We start from the raw sequence: 24,874 nt of genomic DNA on the forward strand, positions 1-24,874 counted from the left end.
ATTTATAAATACCTCAGTTTTGTTTGGGTTTTTAAACTGGACACGCCCTTCTGTTTGTATCTGGAGAGAATGCCGGGAATTTTAGTTCTGCACCGGAAGTTGCCTTTAAACAATGCACCGCGGCCGGAACTACAGCTCCCAGAATGCGGTGCGGGCGGACCGTCGGGAATTGAGGCCGTGACTGGCTGGATCTCAAATCCATGGCCGACAGCGAGTTCCGGAGCCTGGACACTGTGCAGCGGCTCCTCCGTGGCTCCTATTCCGCTTCCAACACTACCGTCCCACCAGCTACGGCTGGGCGCCCGGGTCCCGGGTCCCGAGGCTGCGAGAATGGCGCCTTGATGGGAAACTTCGGAATGTTCATTCAGGGTCTGCTCGGGGTCGTGGCTTTCAGCCTCTTGATGCGTGAGTACGGGGTGGGGTTAGAGGATCTGAAAGTGACCCCCCCCCAATATCTCGTCCCGTCTCACCGTCACTCCCCCAAGAACCCCTTATCTCTTGGGATCCCTGTTCCCCTCCTCCAGCATCTCTCCTCCCTTATCCAGGATCCACAAGCCCAAACCCTCCACACCCCGAGCTCCCTTCTCAACCCGGATCCTGTTTACCCTGCGAGCCCAGTTTCTCCCGGATGGTAGACCCTCGCCCCGTGAGTCTACAGCAGCTGCTACTTTATCTGTTGGTAATTCTGAGTGCCCTGAATGAACATTGTAGTTCTCACTGAATTGAATGATACTGCGAGGGCAACAGTTTTGGTGAAGTTTGCTGTTCGGTGTACCCTTTCGGATTGGAGTAAATTAAAGCTGGAAAAAGCAATGAGAGTAAATGTGTATTCACTAGTATTCCTATAGCCCCTCAAGGTTCAGTCTAAATATTGTCAGTTTGTCTCCTCCACACATGGATTAATCTTCTTACCATTCCTTGTCAGTGCAGTTTGTCTTTTTACTGGAGTGACCACAATGGGCAAGTACTCCAGGTGACAGTTTGTTCATTTGGATTATATTTTGACTGGCAATACTATAGTTTGAGTATTTTAGATGTGTCAGTTTTTAACTATGGGTGAGAACTCACTAACCTTATTGAGTTCTTTGAGATGGTGACCAAACAGGTGGATGTGGGTAAAGCAGTTGATGTGGTGTATATGGATTTCAGTAAAACATTTGATAAGGTTCCCCACAGTAGGCTTTTGCACAAAATACGGAGGTGTGGGATTGAGGGTGATTTAGCAGTCTGGATCAGAAATTCTCTAGCTGAAAGAAGATAGAGGGTGGTGGTTGTTGGGAAATGTTCATCCTGGAGTTCAGTGACAAGTGGAGTACTGCAAAGATTTGTTTTTGGGCCACTGCTGTTTTTTATAAATGACCTGGATGAGGTGGTAGAAGGAATAAACTTGTGGGTGACACTCGGGTTGGTGGTGTCGTGGATAATGCTGAAGGGTGGCCAGGTGGCTCAGTGGTTAGCACTGCTACCTCACAGCACCAGGGACCCGGGTTAGATTCCTGCCTTGGGTGACTGTATGGCGTTTGCACGTTCTTCCCGTGCCTGTGTGGATTTCCTCTGGGTGCTCCGGTTTCAGGTGAATTGGCCATGCTAAATTGCCCATGGTGCTCGGTGCAATAGTCAGGGCTAAGTATAGGGTAGGGGGATGGGTCTGGGTGGGTTACTTTTCAGAGGGTCGGTGTGAACTTGTTGGGCTGAAGGGCCTGTTTCCATCCTCAAGCTATCTAATCCTTGTTCCTTGTTGCAGGTTGCAGAGGGACATAGATAAGCTGCAGAGCTGGGCTGAGAGGTGTCAAATAGAGTTTAATGCAGAAAAATGAGGTGATTCACTTTGGAAGCAACAGAAATGCAGAGTACTGGGCTAATAGTAAGATTCTTGGTAGTGTAGATGAGCAGAGAGACCTCTGTGGCCATGTACATAGATTCCTGAAAGTTGCTACCCAGGTTGATAGGGTTGTTAAGAAGGCATATGGTGTGTTAGCTTTTATAGGTAGAAGGATTGAGTTTCAGAGCCACAAGGTCATGCTACAGCCGTGCAAAACACTGGTGTGCCCACACACTTGGAGTATTGCGTACAGTTCTGGTCACCGCATTATAGGAAGGATGTGGAAGCTTTGGAAAGGGTTCTGAGGAGATTTACTATGATGTTGCCTGGTATGGAGAGAAGGTCTTCTGAGGAAAGGCTGAGGGAATTGACGCTGTTTTCGTTAGAGAGAAGAAGGTTGAGAGGTGACAATTGAGATATGTCAGATAATCAGTGGGCTAGATAGGGTGGACAGTGAGAGCCTTTCACCTTGGATGGTGATGGCTAGCACGAGGGGATATAGCTTTAAATTGAGGTGTGATAGGTATAGGACAGATGGCAGAAGTACTTTCTTTACTCTGAGTACTCAGGGCAACAGTAGTAGACTCACCAACTTTAAGGGCACTTAAATAGTCATTGGATAAACATACGGATGAAAATAGAATAGTGTAGGTTAGATGGGCTTCAGATTGGTTCCACAGGTCAGTGCAACATTGAGGGCCAAAGGGCCTTTACTGCACTGTTATGTTCTCTGTTCTATCTCAGATTATTGGTAAATTAAAATTCAATGATTTTCGGTAGTTGTACAGTATGGCAACAGACTAACTCGCCCATGCCGACCAGATATCTTAAATCGATCCAATTCTATTTGCCAGCATTTGGTCCATATCCCTCTGAATCTTTCCTATTCATGTACCCATCCAGTTGCCTTTGAAATGATATAACTGTACATGCCTCCACCACCTTCTCTGGCAGCTCATCACATACGTGTACCAACTTCTCCATTTTAAAAAAAGTTGCCCCTTAGATCCATTTTAAAACTTTCCCATCTCAACTTAAACTTCTACCCTCTAGCTTTGGACACTCATACTCTGAAAAAGATCTTGGCTATCCACCCTGTTCATGCCCTTCCTGATTTTATAAACCTCTATAAGGTCACCCCTCAGCTTCCGACACTCTTGGAAAATAGTCCTAGCCTACTTAGCCTCTCCCTACAGCTCAAACCCTCCAATCCTGGCCACATCTTTGTAAATATTCTCTGCACCCTTTCAAGATTAACAACATCTCTCCTATAGCAGGGAGGTCCGAATTGAACAAACAGCCACACTGCTCACTCCACATCCTCTGTGCTACCTCCTACTTTTAATTAATTTTCAGTCAGTTTAGACCGAGACTTTACCACTGCACTGCAAGGTCCCTTGTATTTACACAGTCGTTAGACCAATTAATGTTAGTCTGTATTTCAACCCTTTGTACACTGATGTGTTAGACCGGTTCCTCAGGAAATGCTTTTGCCCAAAATGTCAATTTTCCTGTTCCTCAGATGCTGCCTGACCTGCTGTGCTTTTCCAGCGCCACTCTAATCTAGACTCTGATTTCCAGCATCTGCAGTCCTCACCTTTGCCTGTTAGACCAATACGTTGTGTTGGTCACTCCACTTTCTATGTCACTATCAATTTATTCAGCTGCTTCAATAGAACAGCCACATGCAGAGAACATTAGTGTAGAGTGATTGTAAGGTGGTCCATGAAGTGCTGCTGAGGTTGTGTTTTGTGATTCAAAATGCTGCAAATATTTGATTTCTGTCAAATGATTTAGTTGCGAGTTACTCTCCTTTGGAACAAAGAACAATACAGCATAGGAACAGGCCCTTCGAGCCTATGCTGACACATTTTTGCCTTTCCATACTAAAATTGTTTTCACTTGCAGTATCCATATCCCTCTGTTCCCCTTCTATTCATATGTTTGTCCAGGTGCTTTTTGAATGCTGTTAATGTGTCTGCTTCCAGTACCACCTCTGGCAGCGCATTCCAGGCATTCTCCACCCTTTTGTGTGAAAATATTGCCTCGAACATCTCTCTTAAGCTTCCTCCATCCCACACCTAGTAATTGACCCCTCCGTCCTGGGAAAAAGCCTAATTTTCCACTCTATCCATGTCATTTACAATCTTTTAAACTTCTATCAGATTGCTCTTCAACCTCCTGCTTTCCAGTGGAAACAAACTCAGTCTATCCAACCTTTCTTCATAGCGTAAAATCCCCTATAATCAGGTAACATCCTGGTCAACTCTTTCTGTACTCTCTCCAAAGCATTCAGATCCTTCTGGTAGTTTGACCAGAACTGTACACAATATTCCAACTGTGGCCTAACTAAAGTTCTATAAAGCTGCAGCATAACTTGTCTATCCTTATACTCCATGCCCCTTCCATTGAAGGTGAGCATGCCACCGGCCTTTTCTTTTACTACCTTATCTACTTGCACTGTTATTTTCAGTGAACTGTGAACCTGCATACACAGATCCCTCTGTATGTCAATACTCCTAGGATTCTGCCATCCACTATATAATTTCTACCTTTAGTTGACCTTCTAAAATGCATCACCTTGCATTTGTCTGGATTAAATTGCATCTGCCATTTTTCTGCCCATGCCTCCAACTGATCTAACCCTGCTGTATCCTCTGTCAATTTTCCTCACCATCTACAACTCTGCCAATCTTTGTATTGTCTGCAAACTTACTAATTAGACTAACCATGTTTTCCTCCAAATCGTGTAGGTAGGTCATAAACAGCAGAGGTCCCAGTACTGATCCCTGTGGAACACCACCAGTCACCACTTCCCTTTCCAAAAACCATCCTTCCACCGCTACCCTCTGTGTCTAAGCCAGCTCTTACCATCCTGTCAGCTCACCCCAATACCATGTGACTTTACCTCTTGTACTCGTCTGCCTGTGACCAGTTTGCAGTAACCTCCTCTGTGGCCAAAGAGGATGCAAAGATGTCTGTCAATGTTTGGTAGAACTATAAGTATTTAACTGTGCAGAAAAAAGAGCATTTTCAATTTATTTAAACCTAATTCCGATCTGTGATTTAGACACAGTTGAAGGAGATTCCCTCCTAATGGGAAAGGTGAGATAAACAAATCCAGAGTTCCCCGGATGACCAAGGAATTAGAATGGTTGTGATAGGTGTAAAGCAGAAAGTACAACTGAGAGTCAACAGAAATACCAAAGGTGTAAGCGGAGACCAAAAAACAAATGAGAAAAGCAAAGGGAAATTGAGAAAAGACTAGCAGCTAACAATATGAAATCCCAAAGTCTTCCATAAGTATGTGAACAGTGAGAGTGGTTAAAGGAGGTGTAGGGCGGATCAGAGACCAAATAGGGGATTTTCAGGCAGAGACAGGGGCCATGGCTGAACTATTTCGCATCCCTCTTTACCAAAGAGGATGCCGCTGCCCAGGCCGTGATGACACAGGAAAAGTCTGTCATTAGAAGGGATCAAAATGAAAGAAGTAGTCTTGGATTGATTGTTGGCAATTAACAAAGCACTAAGGTTGGATCCTTGAAGGTGCCATGACTGTTCAGTAACTGATCTTTCCACCAGCCTCTTATTCCAACCAATCCTACTCAACTCTGTTCTAGTACCATTGTCAATTGAATTTTCTTGTCCTGGATTGTTGTATGTCATTCTCTGGCACCAACCTAAATCTTACAATGCAATGAAACCTGTCTCCTACGTGTTCCTTTGCTGACACTTTGGAAATGAGTGGACTCAGTGGACCTAGCATGAGGTTCAACAATGCATCCTTCCTTGTTGGACTGGACACGTACTGCTTTAGGAATCTCTCCAGAAAACAATCCAGGAATACTTGACCCTCACTGACCCTTGATCTAGTTGTATTATCGCTAGACTACTAATCCACAAACCCGACTAATTATCTGGCAACCTGGATTTGAATCCTGCTATGCAAATGGTGGAATTTGAATTCAACAAAAAATGTCTGGAATTAAGAATCTACCGATGACCATAAAACCATCGTCAGAAAAACCCACCTGGCTCACTGATTTCCTTCAGGGAAGAAAATCTGCCATCCTTACCTGGTCTGGCTTATGTGTGACAGCGATGTGATTGACTCTCAACTGCCCTCCAAAATGACCCAGTAATCCCTACAAAGTTTCAACAAAGAACTGAAATCGAATAGACATCAGCATTGACCTAGCCTCCAAAAAAAATGGGAGAAGCAACCCCATTGACCCTCCTTCCTGACATAGGGCCACGAGGGGGCCACTCAGTCCCTCGAGCCTGCTCTGCCATTCAATAAGATCATGCCTGATCTGTGGCGTAACCTATATGGTTGCCTTGGACCCATTTCCCTGATGCCATTATTTAATAAACATTTGTCTGTGTCTGATTTAAATTTAACTATTGAATTAGAATTGACCACCATTTGAAGAAGATGGTACCAAACCTCCACTACTGTGTAGAAGTGCTTTCTAACATCTCTCTTGAATTAGGCTTGGCCCTAATTTTTAGATTAGTTCTAGAATCCTCAACCAATGGGAATAGTTTATATCATTTTCTACCCTCTCTGTCCCTGTTAATATCCTGAAGACCTCCATTAAATCACCCTTAACCTTCTAAATTCTAGAAAATAAAATCCCAATTTGCCTAATCTATCTTCATAACCCCATCCTTGTAATCCTGTGCTGAATTCCCTCGAGAGACAAAGAATTTTGTATAACTACAACATAAAATTTACTTTGTACATTTCCAGCTCTTTAGATATAGAGGCCTGCATTCCATTCGCTGCCTTGACTATTTTCTGCACCTGTTTGTGACATTTTAAAGGGCTACACACTTGAACTCCCCAAATCTTGTTGGACGTCAACTGTATTTAACTTTGTATTTGTTCTTTTAAAAAAAAACTCTGAATCCATTTTTGGTTTGAAAAGATTGACCTCATTTGCTTATATTAAAATCCATCTGCTGTAGCTTTGCCTATTTACCTACTCTGTCAATGTTCTGTTGTAATTTTATGCTGTCATCCACACTGTCTCAACGCTGCCCAATATTGTCATCAGCAAATTTAGATATGTTGACTTTTTATGCCATTATCCAAGTTGTTAATGAACATTGTGAATAATTGAGGCCCCAATACAGATCCTTGGGGGATCCTTGTCACATCCTGCCAATTTGAGCACCTACCTATTATTCCAACGTTTCCCCCCTGCTATTCAATCAATTTCCTATCCATTCCAGCAATTTGCCCTCCATTCAAAGGCTTCCATCTTTGCTAACAGTGACTTGTGTGGGATTTTATCCATTATAGGCAATATCTATCAACTCAGCATTGTCCACCGCATTTGTCACATCTTCAGAAAACTGAGGTTTATCAGACATGACCTACCCCTCCTGAATTCAAGCTGACTCTCTATGGTTAATTGAAAATTTTGAGGTGATCTGTTACTTTACTCTTGATTACTCAAGAAAGACAACTGTATCAAGGAGGCAGAAAACTGGAAAAGGCATCATGCTGTAAAGTTGAGTGAAATAAGGGTTGAGGGGAAGGGTGAGAGCAGTAACAAATTAAAAATTCTATATATGAATGCACGAAGCATTAGACACAAGGTGGATGAGCTTGAGGCTCTTTTGGAAATTGGCAGATACGATATTGTGGGGATAACTGAGACGTGGCTTCATGGGGACAGGGCCTGGGAAATGAATATTCAAGGCTACACGTGTTATCGTAAGGATAGACTGACGGGCAGAGGGGGTGGGGTGGCCTTGTTGGTAAGGGAGGATATTCAGTCCCTTGCGCGGGCGGACCTAGAGTCAGGGGATGTAGAGTCAGTGTGGATAGAGCTTCGAAACACTAAGGGTAAAAAGACCCTCATGGGAGTCATCTACAGGCCCCCAAACAGTAGTCTGGATGTTGGAGGTAAGTTGAATCAGGAGCTGAAATTGGCTTGTCGCAAAGATGTTACTACAGTTGTTATGGGGGATTTTAACATGCAGGTAGACTGGGTGAATCAGGATGGTATCGGGCCTCAAGAAAGAGACTTTGTGGAGTGCCTCAGAGATGGATTTTTAGAGCAGCTGGTGCTGGAGCCGACCAGGGATAAGGCAATTCTGGATCTGGTATTGTGTAACGAACCAGAATTGGTCAGTGACCTCGAAGTGAAGGAGCCATTGGGAAGTAGTGACCATAATACAATAAGCTTCAATCTGCAATTTGAGAGGGAGTGGGTACAATCTGAAGTGACAATATTTCAGTTGAATAAAGGGAAATATGGAGCTATGAGGGAGCAACTGGCCAAAGTTCAATGGTTTAATACCTTAACAGGGAAGACCGTGGAGGAACAATGGCGGATATTTCTGTGTATAATGCAGAAGATGCAGGATCAGTTCATTCCGAAAAGGAAGAAAGATCCCAGGAGGAGACATGGGCGGCCGTGGCTGACAAGGGAAGTAAAGAAACATATAAGGTTAAAAGAGAAAAAGTATAACTTAGCGAAGATAAGCGGGAAAACGGAGGACTGGGAAGCTTTTAAAGAACAACAGAGGATTAGTAAGAAGGAAATACGCAGAGAAAAAATGAGGTACGAAGGTAAACTGGCCAAGAATATAAAGGAGGATAGTAAAAGCTTTTTTAGGTATGTCCAAGGCAAAAAAATGGTTAGGACAAAAATTGGGCCCTTGAAGACAGAAGCAGGGGAATATATTACTGGGAACGAAGAAATGGCAGAGGAATTAAATGGGTACTTCAGATCTGTGTTCACTGGGGAAGACACAAGCAATCTCCCTGAGGTAACAGTGGCTGAAGGACCTGAACTTAAGGGAATTTCTATTTACCAGGATTTGGTGTTGGAGAGACTGTTAGGTCTGAAGGTTGATAAGTCTCCGGGACCTGATGGCCTGCATCCCAGGGTACTGAAGGAGGTGGCTCGGGAAATCGTGGATGCTCTGGTGATTATTTTCCAGAGTTCAATAGAATCGGGGTTGGTTCCTGAGGATTGGAGGGCGGCTAATGTTGTGCCACTTTTTAAGAAGGGTGGGCGGGAGAAAGCAGGAAATTATAGACCAGTTAGTCTGACCTCAGTGGTGGGAAAGATGCTGGAGTCTATTATAAAGGATGAAATTACGGCACATCTGGATAATAGTAACAGGATAGGACAGAGTCAGCATGGATTTATGAAGGGGAAATCATGCTTGACTAATCTTCTTGAATTTTTTGAGGATGTAACTCGGAAGATGGACGAGGGAGATCCAGTGGATGTAGTGTACCTGGACTTTCAGAAAGCTTTTGATAAAGTCCCACACAAGAGGTTAGTGAGTAAAATTAGGGCGCACGGGATTGGGGGCAAAGTACTAGATTGGATAGAGAATTGGTTGGCTAATAGGAAACAAAGGGTAGTGATTAACGGCTCCATTTCGAAATGGCAGGCAGTGACCAGTGGGGTACCGCAGGGATCCGTGCTGGGACCGCAGCTTTTTACAATATATGTAAATGATATAGAAGATGGTATCAGCAATAACATTAGCAAATTTGCTGATGACACAAAGCTAGGTGGTAGGGTGAAATGTGATGAGGATGTTAGGGGATTACAGGGTGACCTGGACAAGTTAGGTGAGTGGGCAGATGCATGGCAGATGCAGTTTAATGTGGATAAATGTCTGGTTATCCACTTTGGTGGCAAGAACAGGAAGGCAGATTACTACCTCAATGGTATCAAATTAGGTAAAGGGGCTGTTCAGAGAGATCTGGGTGTTCTTGTCCACCAGTCAATGAAGGCAAGCATGCAGGTACAGCAGGTCGTGAAGAAGGCTAATAGCATGCTGGCCTTCATAACAAGAGGGATTGAGTATAGAAGCAAAGAGGTGCTTCTGCAGCTGTACAGGGCCCTGGTGAGACCACACCTGGAGTACTGTGTACAGTTCTGGTCTCCAAATTTGAGGAAAGACATTCTGGCTATTGAGGGAGTGCAGCGTAGGTTCACGAGGTCAATTCCTGGAATGGCAGGATTGCCTTACACGGAAAGACTGAAGCGACTGGGCTTGTATACCCTTGAGTTTAGAAGACTGAGAGGGGATCTGATTGAAACATATAGGCTTATGAAAGGACTGGACACTCTGGCAGGAGGGAACATATTTCCGTTGATGGGGGAGTGCCGAACCAGAGGACACAACTTAAAAATACGGGGTAGACCATTTAGGACAGAGATGAGGAGAAACTACTTCACCCAGAGAGTGGTGGCTGTGTGGAATGCTCTGCCCCAGAGGGCAGTGGAGGCCCAGTCTCTGGATTCCTTTTAAGAAAGAATTGGATAGAGCTCTTAAAGATAGTGGAGTCAAGGGGTATGGAGATAAGGCTGGAACAGGATACTGATTAGGAATGATCAGCCATGATCATATTGAATGGCGGTGCAGGCTCGAAGGGCAGAATGGCCTACTCCTGCATCTATTGTCTATTGTCTATTATAGGCACCAGCAAGTTTCCTACCATACATATCTAGCTATAATTGGTCTGTAATTCCCTGGTTTCGCTCTGTCATTAAGGAGCATGGTGACACGAGCAAATTTCAGGTACAACTCCTGAATCCAGGAAACTGAAAGACTATGGTAAAGGCAATGACAGTGTGCTCTCGTACCTCCTTTAATACCCATGGATAGAAACCATCAGTCCTAGTGATTTGGCAGTCTCCAGTTCTGTTAATTTCCCAATTTAATGATTTATTTAAGCTAACTTTATTTGGACCCTGCCACTGGTCCTCTGTTAACTACTTTTGGACTTCTGACACTATCCTTTTTCACGGTGAACACAAGTGAAATAATCATTCAGCATGTCTGTCATTTCCCTTCAGTCATTTGTCAGTATCCCCATTCTTGACCTTCAGTGGACTATTAGTGCCCTTAACCAGCTGCTTTCCCTTTACAGAAATATAAAATCTCCTGTTATCTTTTATGCACGTTGCAATTTTCCTTTCATAATCCTTTTTAGCCACTCTTATTATCTGCTTTGTGGTCCTTTATTCGTCTTTGTGTTTGTCCCATGCTGTGAAATCTCTGGGATAGTGCCAAAATTGGGAGAACTGTCTCGCAGATTATTCGAGCAACAGCCTGACCTTAAGGTATGGGACCAGAATTAGCCCGTTCAGATTACTGAGTCTGTTTCACCATTGGATCAAGGCAGTAGGGAAAGCTAACTAAGGTGCTCATACTAACAGAATCATACTATACGATGTCCCAGATACTGCCATCAATGGATATGTCATAGTTTCAAAGTAAGAGAAGCAGGTGTAGGCCATTTGGTCCATCAAGCCTGCTCTGTCTTTCATTAATCTTATGGCTGATCTATCCACCGTCTCAGCTCCTTCTACCTGCATAATTCCCCGACCATGCAAAAACCTATTCAACTGTCTCTTGAATATATTTAATGAAGCTGCCTAGGCAGAGAATTCCATAGATTCAGTACTTTCTGGGAAAAGCAATTCCTCCTCATCTCTTTCCTAAATCTACTCCCCTAATCTTGAGGCCACGTCCTCTAGACCTCGTCTCACCCAACCGTGGAAACGACTTATTTGCCGGACACTATCTTATCTATTCCTTTCATAATTTTATATATTTCGATAAGATCTCCTCTCATTCTTCTAAATTCTAGTGAATACAGTCCCTGGCTGTTCAACCTTTCCTCATAGGGTAACCCCCTCATCTCTGAATCAACCTGGTGACCCTCCTCTGCACTACCTCCAAAGCCATATATCCTCCTCCAAGTAAGGAGACCAGAACTGTGAACAATACTCCAGTTACGGCCTCACCAACACCTTGTTCAATTGCAGCAGAACCTCCCTGCTCTTAAATTCAGTCTCTCTAGCAATGAAAACCAGTATTCTGTTTGCCTTTCTGATTACCTGTTGCAGCTGCAAATTAACTTTGTGATTCATGTATGAGCACTTTTATCCCATCGGTAAGGCATATCCAGCAGAAGTATGCAGTCGAGCGAGAGTTGCCTCAGAAATTCCCAACATTGATTGTGGACGTGGTGAAGTCTGCAGCAGGCTGAACGTGGGCAAGGAAACTTCCTACAGGTTATCATGTACCGCCTTCTCTTGACTATGTTGAGCAACATTTGGAGGAAGCAGTGAGTGGGTAGGTCACTGAGTGGAGGATTTCAATAACAATCACCAAGAGTGCCTGGACAGCAGCACTACCTTTGTGGAGACAAAGTCCCGCGTTCGTATTGAGCATACCTTCCACTGTTGTGTGGCACTGTTGCCATGTTAACTTTTTCGCAGTGAAAGACGAAGTTCTATCCCAATAGTTAAAAATCACACAACAGCAGGCCATAGTGCAGCTGGTTTATTTGAAACTTTCGGAGCTACCTGATGAAGGACAGCACTCCAAAAGCTTGTACTTTCAAATGAGCCTGTTGGACTATAACCTGGTGTGACTACCATGTGGAATCTTATCAAAGGCTTTACTGAAGTCCATGTATGCCACGTCAACTGCCGTACTCTCATCCACATGCTTGGGCACCTTCTGAAAAAACTCAATGAAGGACAAAATTCCATTTGCTTTCTTAATTACCTATTGCACTTCAGACCAACCTTCTGTGATTCATGCACAAGGACACCCAGGTCCCCTCTGCACAGCAGCATGCTGCAATTTTTTACCATTCAAATAATAGTCTTTTTTACTGTTATTCCCACCAAAATGGATGACTTCATATTTATTGACATTGTACTCCATCTTCCAGACCTTTGCCGACTCACTTAAACTATCTCTGTCCCTTTGCAAAGTTACAGTCCTTTGCACATTTTGCTCTGCCACTCATAAGTGTCATCCAACAACTTTGACACACTCCATATGGTCCCCAACTCCAAATCATCTATGTAATTGTGAATAATTATGGTCCCAGCATTGATTCCTGAGGCACACCACTAGTCACTGACCGTCAACCAGAAAAGCACTCCTTTATCCCTATTCTTTGCTTGCTATTAGTTCACCAATCCTCTATCCACGATAATACATTACCCGTAACACCTTGCATCTTAACCTTCTGCAGCAGCCTTTTGTGCAGCGTTGCTGCACAAAATACCTTTCTAATACCTTTTAGAAGTCTAGATACACCACATCTACTGAGTCTCTGCTGTCCATTGTGCTCGTAATATCTTCTTAGAGTTCCAGTAGATTAGTTAAGTATGACTTGCCCTTCATGAACCCATGCTATGTCTGCCCAAAGGGACAATTTCTATGTAGATGCCTTGCTACTACTTCCTTGATAATAGCTTCAAGCATTTTCCCCACTACAGAAGTTAAGTGAACCAGTCTATAATTTGCCATCTTTTGTTTACCTCTTTTTCTAAACAATATTTGTTGTTTTCTAATCTGCTGAAACTGCCCCAGAGTCCAGTGAAGTTTGGGAAATTACCGCAAGTACGTTTGCTATTTATTCCACTATCCCCTTTTAGTACCCTGGGATGCATTACGTAAGAGCAAGAAGACTTGTCTACTCTTAGCTCCATTAGCTTGCCTAACATTACCTCTTTTGTGATAATGATTTGTTTCCAGTTCCTCACCTACCTTTGTCTCTGTGAATTACTGGCATGTTATTCGTGTCCCCCACTGAAGATCGACACAAAATACCTGTTCAATGCCTTGGCCATTTCCTCCTATCCCATTACTAAATCCCCCTTCTGCTCCTCCAAAGGAACAATGTTTACTTTAGCCACTCTTTTTCGTTTTACATATTTATAGGAACTTTTGTTGTCCGTCTTTATATTCTGAGTTAGTTTATTCTCATAATCTATCTTTATAGCTTTTCTCGTGGCTTTCTGTTGATCTTTAAAGCTTTCTCAATCTTCTAGTTTCTCGCTGATCTTGGCCACTTTGTTATGTCTTCTCTCTCAATTTGATAGCCTCTCTTATTTACTTAGACACCCGTGGCGGATTACTCCTTTTCCTACAATCTTTCCTTTTCACTAGTATATACCTTTTCCTGAGCACTTTGGAAAAATTGAAAAATTTGAAAGGCCTCCATTGTTTGTCAACTGTCCCACCATAAAGTCTTTGCTTCCAGTGTGCTTTAGTCAACTCCTCACTCATCTTATTGTAGTCTCCTTTGTTTAAGCACAGGTCCCTTGTATTGGATTTTATTTTCTTGCATTCTAAATTCGACCACAGAGCGATCACAATATGGTTGAATTTAGAATTACAGATGGAAAGCGAGAAAAGAATCTAGTACCAGGGTCCTGTGCTCATACAAAGGAAGCTACAATAGGATGAATGAGGAGTTGGCTAAAGTAGACTGGAAGCAAATCTTGTCAGCCTTTAACCCTATTCATTTCTTTAGTACTATTTTGTTACTAATACTGATTTCCTTCAAATCTGCCATCTCAGTAGACCATTGGTTCTCTAACATTTCTGGAAAATATGTCATCTATAATTTCTTGATTCCCTGTTACAATTTCCCCAGCTTCTCATTGTAAAGGATCTACATTTGTCTTCAGTAACAGTTTCTCTCACATCTGTAGAATTTTTAGTCAATTTCTATGTTCCCTGTAATTTTATTCTACTATGCTATTTTCCCTCCTTGATCACTTTGTCCTCCTTTCTTTGAATTTTCAAATGCTTCCAATCATTAGCTTGCTACCTTTTCTAGCAATTTTATATGTCTGCCCTTTTGTATCTAAAACTATCACTAATTGCATTTGTAAGCCATGATTGAGCCACTTTTCCTCTTTAATTTTTGTGACAGATGGAATGAATAATTATTGTAATTTATGTGCACATTCTTTAAACATTATTCATTGTCTATCGATCGTCAACAGCTCTTGCTCTGTTGCTTGGTTGACCTGTTGCTTGGTACTAAGGTTGCTTAATCCATCCTTGCCTCTTCACGCCTCAGACATTCCTGGTTCTCTTTATTTAGATTCAGGACCCTGTAGTGATTGTAACAAAGTCAGCCAGAGTGAGTTCCCTGATTGGGTCTGTTAATCTGGTCTAGTCAGGCAGCCTTGGCTGACAGATAAGAACAAGAATGTCGTGTGTGTTGTGCACTCTGAGAGCTGGCTCTTAGGGAGGTGGATCAGTGTCAAGGACTCTCCACTTGTAAATAAAGGGTTTCTTGGTAATGGGGTACCGGCCTCTGCTGAATTATTTCAGTGGTGACAAGACTGGGATTAATGTTTTTAACTGTGCAAAAATGCTTACTAGCTGAAGTCCAACTGGCTTTATCACTAGAAAATGTAGCAAGTAGAGCATGGGTTGCAGGGTATTCAGAGTGGACACGCTCATGAGACTTACTGAGCTTGGGGGACACCAACTGAGTGGAGGCAATTGCATAGCCTCATTCCAGACATATTCTGGACAGGGTGACTCTAGGTCAGCCACAGCTAAATTCCATAACAAAGCCAAATGGTTAAAATTTTCTTCAGGATCTGGGCTGGCAAGCTATTGTAGTTGCTGTCGGTATGTGGATTTGAAATAGCAAGAGAGTCCCACTAGACCTAAATGGAGTAAGAGAACTCATAGGTTGGTATCCAGGAGAGTGCACACCCTGGCAAGTCCACCTCCATGTGGTTTGGAATTGTTAAATTGCTGAGCAACGTCGAAATCAGAACCAATGAAAATGAACATCTGGTTAAATGATCACCCGGTTCTAATGGAGTTCGATACCAGATGGCTGTTTCAGTGATCATAAACCTAGTCTTTAACAAAATTGTGTATCTGGCCCTTAAATTTGTGCTAGACTGAGAACCTGTACGGGGGAGCCTTTACAGATTAACGGTGCAACTTTGGTTCTCGTCTGTTATGAAAAGCAGGTGGTTCAGTTACCATTGATCATAGTAAAAGGCTAAGGCGCAAGCTTGACAGGGCAAAATTAGTTAAGAAAGATTCACCTGGATTGGCTTAACATTTTTCAGTTAGAAAATGTCTGCCTGAGTGAAGTCTTAAATTAAACTCCTAGACATTTTACAAGAGGTTCGAGGTACTATCAAAGGGGATAAGGTCACCTCTCATGTTGACTGGGAAGCAATTCCACAATTCTGCAAGGCCTATCCAGTGCCATTTGCCTTAGAGGCAACAGTAGAGGCAGAATTCAGAAGGCTGGAAAGTGAAAGTCCAGTTTATGGGGTGAGCAGCACCAGTCATGCTGATTGTGAAGTTGAATGGATTGGTTTACTTTTGTGATGATCTTAAACGATAGGTAAACTGCCATAAATACCAAATCCCTTGCATAGAGGATTTATATGCGAATGTAGATCAGGCTCTTCAGCCCTCGATGTTGTGCCGACCTTTTATCCTACTCTTAACTTCAAACTAGCCTTCATTTTACTATCATCCATGTGCCTACGCCATAGAGTCATAGAGATGTACAGCACGGAAACAGACCCTTCGGTCCAAGTCATCCATGCTGATCAGATAGCCCAACCTAATCTAGTCCCACTTGCTGACACCTGGTCCATATCCCTCAACCCTTCCTATTCATATACCCATTTAGATGCCTTTTTAAATGTAATTGTACCAGCCTCAACCACTTCCTCTGGCAGCCCATTCCATACATGCACTGCCGTCTGCGTGAAAAAGTTGATCCTCTGGTCCCTTTTATATCTTTCCCCTCTCACACTCTAAACCTATGCCCTCTAGTTCTGGACTCCCCTACCCAAGGGAAAAGACTTTGTCTATTTATCCTATCCATGCCCCTCATGGTTTTATAAATAACTATAAGGTTACCCCTCAGCCTCCGTAGCTCCAGGAAAAATAGCCTCATCAGGACTGGCGTGCAAGAAAACTAAATTTATAAAGGGAATAACAATTTATATGAACTGCTGCCTTTTCCTTTCTAAAGTTGTTTTTCTCTGTGATAGACTTCTGAATGAATCTGAGCCTTGAATAGTTGCAACTTTTTAAAATAAAGAAATCAAGAGCTGTATGGAAAAGGCAGGAGAGCTGCAGATTACCAAATCAGCCATGATCTCCTTGATTAGTGGAGCAAACTTGATGGGTTGAATGCCCTAATTCTGCTGCTAGACCTTATGATTTTATCCCTGTCCTGATGAATGGAAAATAGTCATACAAACTAACTCTGCAGGGGCATGGGAACCCAGACTGTAGTTTTAGGGTGCAGGACCTGGAGTGTAGGGAGGTTAGGAATATGGCATCAATCTTAAAGGAGGGGGCCTGTAAACAGAAGAGTGGCTTGAAGTGTGTATACTTTAATGCCAGAAGTATACGAAATAAGGTAGGTGAACTCACAGCGTGGGTTGGTACCTGGGACTTCGATGTTGTGGCTATTACGGAGACATGGCTAGATCAGGGACAGGATTGGCTGTTGCAGGTTCCAGGGTTTAAATGTTTTAGTAGGGTCAGAGGTGGGGGTAAAAGAGGGGGGGGGGGGGGTGTGGCTTTGCTTGTCAAAGATAGTAATACAGCAGTGGAAAGGAAGATGGACGAAGATTTGCCATCTGAGGTAGTTTGGGTTGAGGTTAGGAATAGGAGAGGTGAGGTCACCCTGTTAGGAGTCTTTTACAGGCCTCCTAATAGTCCTAGAATCGTTGAAGAAAGGATTGCGAAGATGATTCAGGAGAAGAGTGACAGTAATAGGGTAGTTGTTATGGGGGACTTTAACTTTCCTGATATTGATTGGGAAAGCTATAGCTCAAGTTCGTTAGATGGGTCAGTGTTTGTCCAATGTGTGCAGGAGAGTTTCCTGACACAATATGTAGATAAGCCAACAAGAGGTGAGGCCATACTGGATTTGGTTCTGGGTAACGAACCAGGCCAGGTATTAGAACTAGAGGTAGGTGAGCACTTTGGGGACAGTGACCACAATTCGGTGATTTTTACTCTAGTGATGGAGAGGGATAAGTGTGTACTACAGGGCAAGAGTTATAGCTGGGGGCAGGGAAATTATGATGCGGTGAGGCATGACTTAGGATGTGTGGATTGGAAAAGTAGATTCCAAGGAAAGAGCGTAATTGATATGTGGAACTTGTTCAAGGAGCAACTATTGAGTGTCCTTGATAAGTACGTACCTATCAGGCAGGGAGGAAAGGGTCGTGTGAGGGAGCCGTGGTTTAATAAGAAATTGGAATCCCTTGTTAAATGGAAGAGGGCGGCCTTTGTAAAGATGAGGCGTGAAGGTTCAATAGGGGCGATTGAGAGTTATAAGGTAGCCCGGAAGGACCTGAAGAGAGAGCTAAGAGCAGCAAGGAGGGGACATGAAAGGTCCTTAGTTGGTAGGATTAGGGAAAACCCTAAGGCTTTCCATAGGTATGTCAGGAATAAAAGAATGTCTAGGGAAGGAATAGGTCCAATCAAGGATAGTAATGGGAAGTTGCGTGTGGAGGCTGAAGAGATTGGGGAGGCACTGAATGAATACTTTCCGTCAGTATTCACTCAGGAACAGGACATTGTTGTCGATATGAATACTGAGGCACGAATAAGTAGAATGGATGGCTTTGAGATATGTAGAGAAGAGGTGTTGGAAATTCTGGCAAGGGTGAAAATAGATAAGTCCCCTGGGCCTGATGGCATTTATCCTAGGATTCTCTGGGAAGCAAGGGAGGAGATTGCAGAGCCATTGGCCTTGATTTTTGTGTCCTCTTTGTCTACAGGAGTAGTGCCGGAGGACTGGAGGCTAGCAAACGTGGTTCCCTTGTTCAAGAAGGGGAGTAGGGATAATCCTAGTAACTATAGGCCAGTGAGTCTCACTTCTGTTGTGGGCAAAGTCTGAGAGAGAATTGTAAGGGATAGGATTTATGCACATCTGGATAAGAATAATGTGATCAAGGATAGTCAGCATGGTTTTGTGAAGGGCAGGTCGTGCCTCACAAACCTTATTGAATTCTTTGAGAAGGTGACTAAGGAGGTAGATGAGGGGAAAGCGGTAGATGTGGTATATATGGATTTTAGTAAGGCGTTTGATAAGGTCCCCCATGGTAGGCTACGGCAGAAAATAGAGATATGGCATTGAGGGTGAGTTGGAGGTTTGGATTAGGAATTGGCTGGCTGGAAGAAGACAGAGGGTAGTAGTTGATGGCAAAGGTTCATCTTGGAGTGCCGTCACTAGCGGTGTTCCGCAAGGATCTGTTTTGGGACCATTGCTGTTTGTCATTTTTATAAATGACCTGGAGGAAGGGTTAGAAGGTTGGGTGAGCAAGTTTGCGGATGATACGAAAGTCGGAGGAGTTGTAGACAGTGAGGCAGGATGTGGCAGGTTACAGCGGGATATAGAGAAGCTGCAGAGCTGGGCAGAAAGGTGGCAAATGGAGTTCAATGTAGCTAAGTGTGAGGTGATTCACTTTGGTAAGAGTAACAAAAAGATGGGGTACTGGGCTAATGGTAGACTACTTGGTAGTGTGGAAGAGCAGAGGGATCTTGGTGTCCATGTACACAGATTTCTGAAAGGTGCCACCCAGGTAAATAGTGCAGTGAAGAAGGCATATGGCGTACTGGCTTTTATTGGTAGAGGAATTGAGTTCCGGAGTCCTGAGGTCATGCTGCAGTTGTATAAGTCTCTGGTGCGGCCGCATCTGGAATATTGTATGCAGTTTTGGTCGCCATACTATAGGAAGGATGTGGAGGCACTGGAACGGGTGCAGAGGAAGTTTACCAGGATGTTGCCTGGTATGGTAGGAAGATCCTATGAGGAAAGGCTGAGGCACTTGGGGTTGTTTTCATTGGAGAAAAGAAGGTTTCGGGGTGACTTGATAGAGGGGTACAAGATGATTAGGGGGTTAGATAGGGTTAACAGTGAGAACCTTTTTCCACGTATGGAGTCAGCTATTACAAGGGGGCATAGCTTTAAATTAAGGGGGGGTAGATATAGGACTGATGTTAGGGGTAGGTTCTTCACTCAGCGAGTCGTAAGTTCATGGAGTGCCCTGCCAGTAGCAGTGGTGGACTCTCCCTCTTTATGGGTATTTAAGCGGGCATTGGATAGGTATATGGAGGATAGTGGGTTAGTGTAGGTTAGGTGGGCTTTGATCGGCGCAACATCGAGGGCCGAAGGGCCTGTACTGCGCTGTATTCTTCTATGTTCTATGTTCTATGTTCTAGCAAGGAAACAGACCCTTCAGTCCAATTAATCCACGCCGACCATGTTCCCAAACTAAACTAGTCCCACCTGCCTGCAATTGGCCCATACCCCTCCAAACCTTTCCTATTCACGTACTTATTCAAAGTTCTTTAAATGTTGTAACTGTACCTCCATCCACCACATCCTCTGGCAGTTCATTCCACATATGAACCACTCTGTATAAAAGACACTTCCTCACTTTTTTTTAATCTTCCTCCTCTCACCTTAAAGATATGCCCCCAATTCTCCCACCCTAGGGAAAAGGCCCTTGCTATTCATATCTATGCCCCTCATGATTTTATAAGGTCAACCCCATAATCTCCTCTGCTCCAGTGGAAACATTCCCAGCCTATCTTTATAACTCTAGCCTTCCATTGCCAGTAACATCCTGGTATATCTTTTCTGAACCGTCTCCGATTTAATAATATCCTTCTTATGGCAGGGACACCAGAACTGGATGCAGCACTCCAGAAAAGGCCTTGCCAATGTCCTGTACAACCTCAACATGATATTTCAACTCCTATGCTCATTAGGTCTGAGCACCGAAGGCAAGTGTGCTAAACACCTTCATAATCACCCTGTCTACATGTGATGCAAATTTCAAAGAATTATATACTTGAACCCCTAGGTATCTGTTCTACAACACTGCCCTAACATTAATTGTGTAAGTCCTGCCCTTGTTTGTTTTACCAAAATGCAATGCTTCGCATTTAGCCAAAATAAACTCCATCTACCACTCACTCCTTAGCCCATTGACCCAATTGATCAAGGTCTGTTTGTAATCTGGTTTAACCTTCTTCACTGTCAACTATACCACTAATTTTGGTGTCATCTGCAAACTTGCTAACAATGCATCCTAAATTCTCGCCAAAATCATTTCTATAAATGATAAACAACAGTGAGCACATTGCGAATCCCTGCGGAACACCGTTCGTCACAGGACTCTAGTTCCAAAAACAACCCCCACTACCTTCCTGTCTGTCTTGCTGTAAAGCCAATTTTATATCCAATTGGCAAGCTCACCCTGAATCCCATTTTACTAACTTTACTAAATCAGTTCATGTGGAACCTTGTCAAAGGCTTTAGTAAAGTCCAAGTGAAAACGTCTACCGCTCTGCCCTCATCTATTTTTTGGTTACTTCCTCAAAAAAAAATCAAGTTTGTGAGTCACAACTTGCCTTGCCACACAATCATGCTGACTATCCCTAATCCGTACCTAAATTTCAGAATCACCTCCAACAACTTAGTCACCACTGATGTCTGACCCTCAAGTCTGTAGTTCTCAGGCTTCTCCTTACAACCTTTTCTTAAGTAAAGACACAACATTGGCCACCCTCCAGTCCTCCAGCACCTCACCCATGGTTATAGATAACACAAATATCTCTGCTAGGGGCTCTGCAATTTCTTCTCTAACTTCCCTCAACATCCTGGGATACACTTGATCAGGTCCCAGAGATTTATCCAACTTTATATTTTCTAAGACCTCCAGCATTTCCTCTTCTGTAACATTAAAATTTTATAACATCGCTACTTATTTCCCAGTGTTCCCTAGTCTCCATTTCTTTCTCTACAGTAAAAACTTGTATGAAATATTAATTTAGTATCTCTCGCACCTCCTGAAGTTTGGCACATAGGCAACCTCATTGATCTTTAAGGGGCCCTGTTCTCTCCCTAGTTGTCCTTTTGCTCTTAATGTACTTGCACAATCTCTTTAGATTATCCATAACCACCTCAGCCAACGCAATCTCATATCCTCTTTCTACACTCCTGATTTCCCTCTGAAGAATGTCTCTACACCCCTTACACCCTTCAAGAGATTCACTTGATTCTAATTGTCTATATCTAAATGCTCATTGCTGGTAAAGAGCTCTTGCCCAAAACGTTGATGCTCCTACTCCTTGGATGCTGCTTGACCTGCTGCTGTTTTCCAGCACCACATTCTCGACTTTGAACTCCAGCATCTGCAGTTTTTACTTCTATATCTAAATTATGCCTCCTTCTTATTCTTGACCAGCACCTCAATGTCTTTATTCATCCATTGTTCCCTAATCTTACCAGCCTTCTCCTTCACTCTTAACAGTGCAAGGGCACTCTGGAGTCAATTTTATAAAGGATGAAATTACGACACATCTGGATAGCAGTAACAGGATAGGTCAGAGTCAGCATGGATTTATGAAGGGGAAATCATTCTTGACTAATCTTATGGAATTTTTTGAGGATGTAACTCTGAAGATGGACAAGGGAGATGCAATGGATGTAGTGTACCTGGACTTTCAGAAAGCCTTTTGATAAAGTCCCACATAGGAGGTTAGTGACCAAAATTAGGCCGCATGGTATTGGGGGCAAAATACTGACTTGGATTGAAAATTGGTTGGCTGACAGGAAGGGCTGATGCCCGAAACGTCGATTCTCCTGTTCCTTGGATGCTGTCTGACCTGCTGCGCTTTTCCAGCAACACATTTTCAGCTCTGATCTCCAGCATCTGCAGTCCTCACTTTCTCCTGGCTGACAGGAAACAAAGAGTAGTGATAAACGGCTCCCTTTCGGAATGGCAGGCAGTGACCAGTGGGGTACTGCAGGGATCAGTGCTGGGACTGCAGCTTTTTACAATATACATTCTTAATATAGATGATAATATTAAGAGTAATATTAGCAAACTTGCTGATAATACAAAGCTGGGTGGCAGGATGAAATGTGAGAAGGATATTAGGAGATTACAGGGTGACCTGGACAGGCTAGGTGAGTGGACAGATGCATGGCAGATGCAGTTTAGTGTGGATAAATGTGTGGTTATCCACTTTGGTGGCAAGAACAGGAAGGCAGATTATTACCCAAATGGAGTCAAGTTAGGTAAAGGGGCAGTACAATGAGATCTAGGTGCTCTTGTACATCAATCAATGAAAGCAAGCATGCAGGTACAGCAGGCAGTGAAGAAAGCTAATAGCATGCTGGCCTTCATAACAAGAGGAATTGAGTATAGAAGCAAAAAGGTTCTTCTGCAACTGTACAGGGCCCTGGTGAGACCGCACCTGGAATATTGTGTGCAGTTCTGATCTCCAAATTTGAGGAAAGACATTCTGGCTATTGAGGGAGTGCAGTGTAGGTTCAAGAGGTCAATTCTTGGAATGGCGGGACTCTCTCTCACGTTGAAAGATTGGAGCGACTGGACTTGTATACCCTTGAGTTTAGAAGGCTGAGAGGGGATCTGATTGAGACATACAAGATTAGAACATAGAACAATACAGCACAGAACAGGCCCTTCGGCCCACGATGTTGTGCCGAACTTCTAACCTAGATTAAGCACCCATCCATGTACCTATCCAAATGCCGCTTAAAGGTCGCCAATGATTCTGACTCTACCACTCCCACGGGCAGCGCATTCCATGCCCCCACCACTCTCTGGGTAAAGAACCCACCCCTGAGATCTCCCCTGTACCTTCCACCCTTCACCTTAAATTTATGTCCCCTTGTAACACTCTGTTGTACCCGGGGAAAAAGTTTCTGACTGTCTACTCTATCTATTCCTCTGATCATCTTATAAACCTCTATCAAGTCACCCCTCATCCTTCGCCGTTCCAACGAGAAAAGGCCGAGAACTCTCAACCTATCCTCGTACGACCTACTCTCCATTCCAGGCAACATCCTGGTAAATCTTCTCTGCACCCTCTCCAAAGCTTCCACATCTTTCCTAAAGTGAGGCGACCAGAACTGCACACAGTACTCCAAGTGTGGCCTAACCAAAGTCCTGTACAGCTGCAACATCACTTCACGACTCTTGAATTCAATCCCTCTGCTAATGAACGATAATACTCCTTAGGCCTTCTTACAAACTCTATCCACCTGAGTGGCAACCTTCAAAGATCTATGTACATAGACCCCAAGATCCCTCTGTTCTTCCACCTGACTAAGAACCCTACCATTAACCCTGTATTCCGCATTCTTATTTGTTCTTCCAAAATGGACAACCTCACACTTGGCAGGGTTGAACTCCATCTGCCACTCCTCAGCCCAGCTCTGCATCATATCTAAGTCCCTCTGCAGCCGACAACAGCCCCCCTCACTGTCCACAACTCCACCTATCTTCGTATCATCTGCAAATTTACTGACCCATGCTTCGACTCCCTCATCTAAGTCATTAATAAAAATTACAAACAGAATAAAAATTACAAACCTCTATCAAGTCACATCTCCTCCTCCTTCACTCCAATGAGAGTCCCTAGCTCCCTCAACCTTTCTTCATAAGACGTGCCCTCCAGTCCAGGCAGAATTCTGGTAAATCTCATCTGCACCCTCTAAAGCTTTCACATCCTTCCTATATTGAGGTGACCAGAACGGAGCGCAATATTCCAAGTGTGGTCTAGCCAGGGCTTTAGAAAGATGCTACGTCCTTTAATCCCCCTGCTAATGAAAGCCAAAACACCATACGCCACCTTAACAACTCTATCAACCTGGGTGGTAACTTTGAGGGATCTGGAAGGTTTGTTTTCAGATGTTTCGTCACCATACTCGGTACATCTTCATTGAGCCTCTGGCCAAAGTATTGCTGATGGCTCCTGCTTTCTATTTATATGTTTGGGTTTCTTTGGGCTGGCGCTGTCATTTTCCGTTCTTTTTCTCATGAGGTGGTAAATAGGGTCCGGGTCAATGTGTCTGTTGATAGAGTTCCGGTTGCAATGTCATGCTTCTAAGAAATTCTCGCACATCTGTTTGGCTTGTCTTAGCATGGATGTGTTGTCCCAGTCAAAGTGGTGTCCTTCCTTATCTGTATGTAAGGATACTAGTGAGAGAGGGTCATGTCGTTTTGTGGCTAGTTAAAGTTCATGTATCCTGGTGGCTAGTTTTCTGCCTATTTGTCCAATGTGGTGTTTGTTACAGTTCTTGACATTAGTTTTGCTAATTGTCTGTATAGGGTGTCTCAAGTTCATTAGCTGCTGTTTTAGTGGGTTTGTGGGCTACCATGATGTCAAGGGACCTGAGTAGTCTGGCAGTCATTT

The 24,874-nt window shown here is 43.6% G+C and overlaps 1 protein-coding gene across 4 annotated transcripts in view; it reads left to right on the forward strand.

Moving 5' to 3' along the window:
* Positions 1-200: 200 nt before the first annotated feature.
* Positions 201-24,874, forward strand: part of stimate (STIM activating enhance) — a 116,228-nt gene continuing 91,554 nt past the window's right edge. For 2 of the 4 annotated variants that reach the window (XM_072581699.1, XM_072581701.1), the window contains exon 1: positions 201-405. In XM_072581699.1, coding sequence (XP_072437800.1) covers positions 201-405 — 205 coding nt within the window. Of the gene's footprint in view, positions 406-544; positions 680-20,322; positions 20,429-24,874 lie in introns of those variants that run through there. The other 2 variants (XM_072581702.1, XM_072581700.1) reach the window with 2 other exon arrangements.

The sequence above is a fragment of the Chiloscyllium punctatum genome, chromosome 12 (genome assembly GCF_047496795.1).
Source record: "Chiloscyllium punctatum isolate Juve2018m chromosome 12, sChiPun1.3, whole genome shotgun sequence".
Taxonomy (NCBI): domain Eukaryota; kingdom Metazoa; phylum Chordata; class Chondrichthyes; order Orectolobiformes; family Hemiscylliidae; genus Chiloscyllium; species Chiloscyllium punctatum.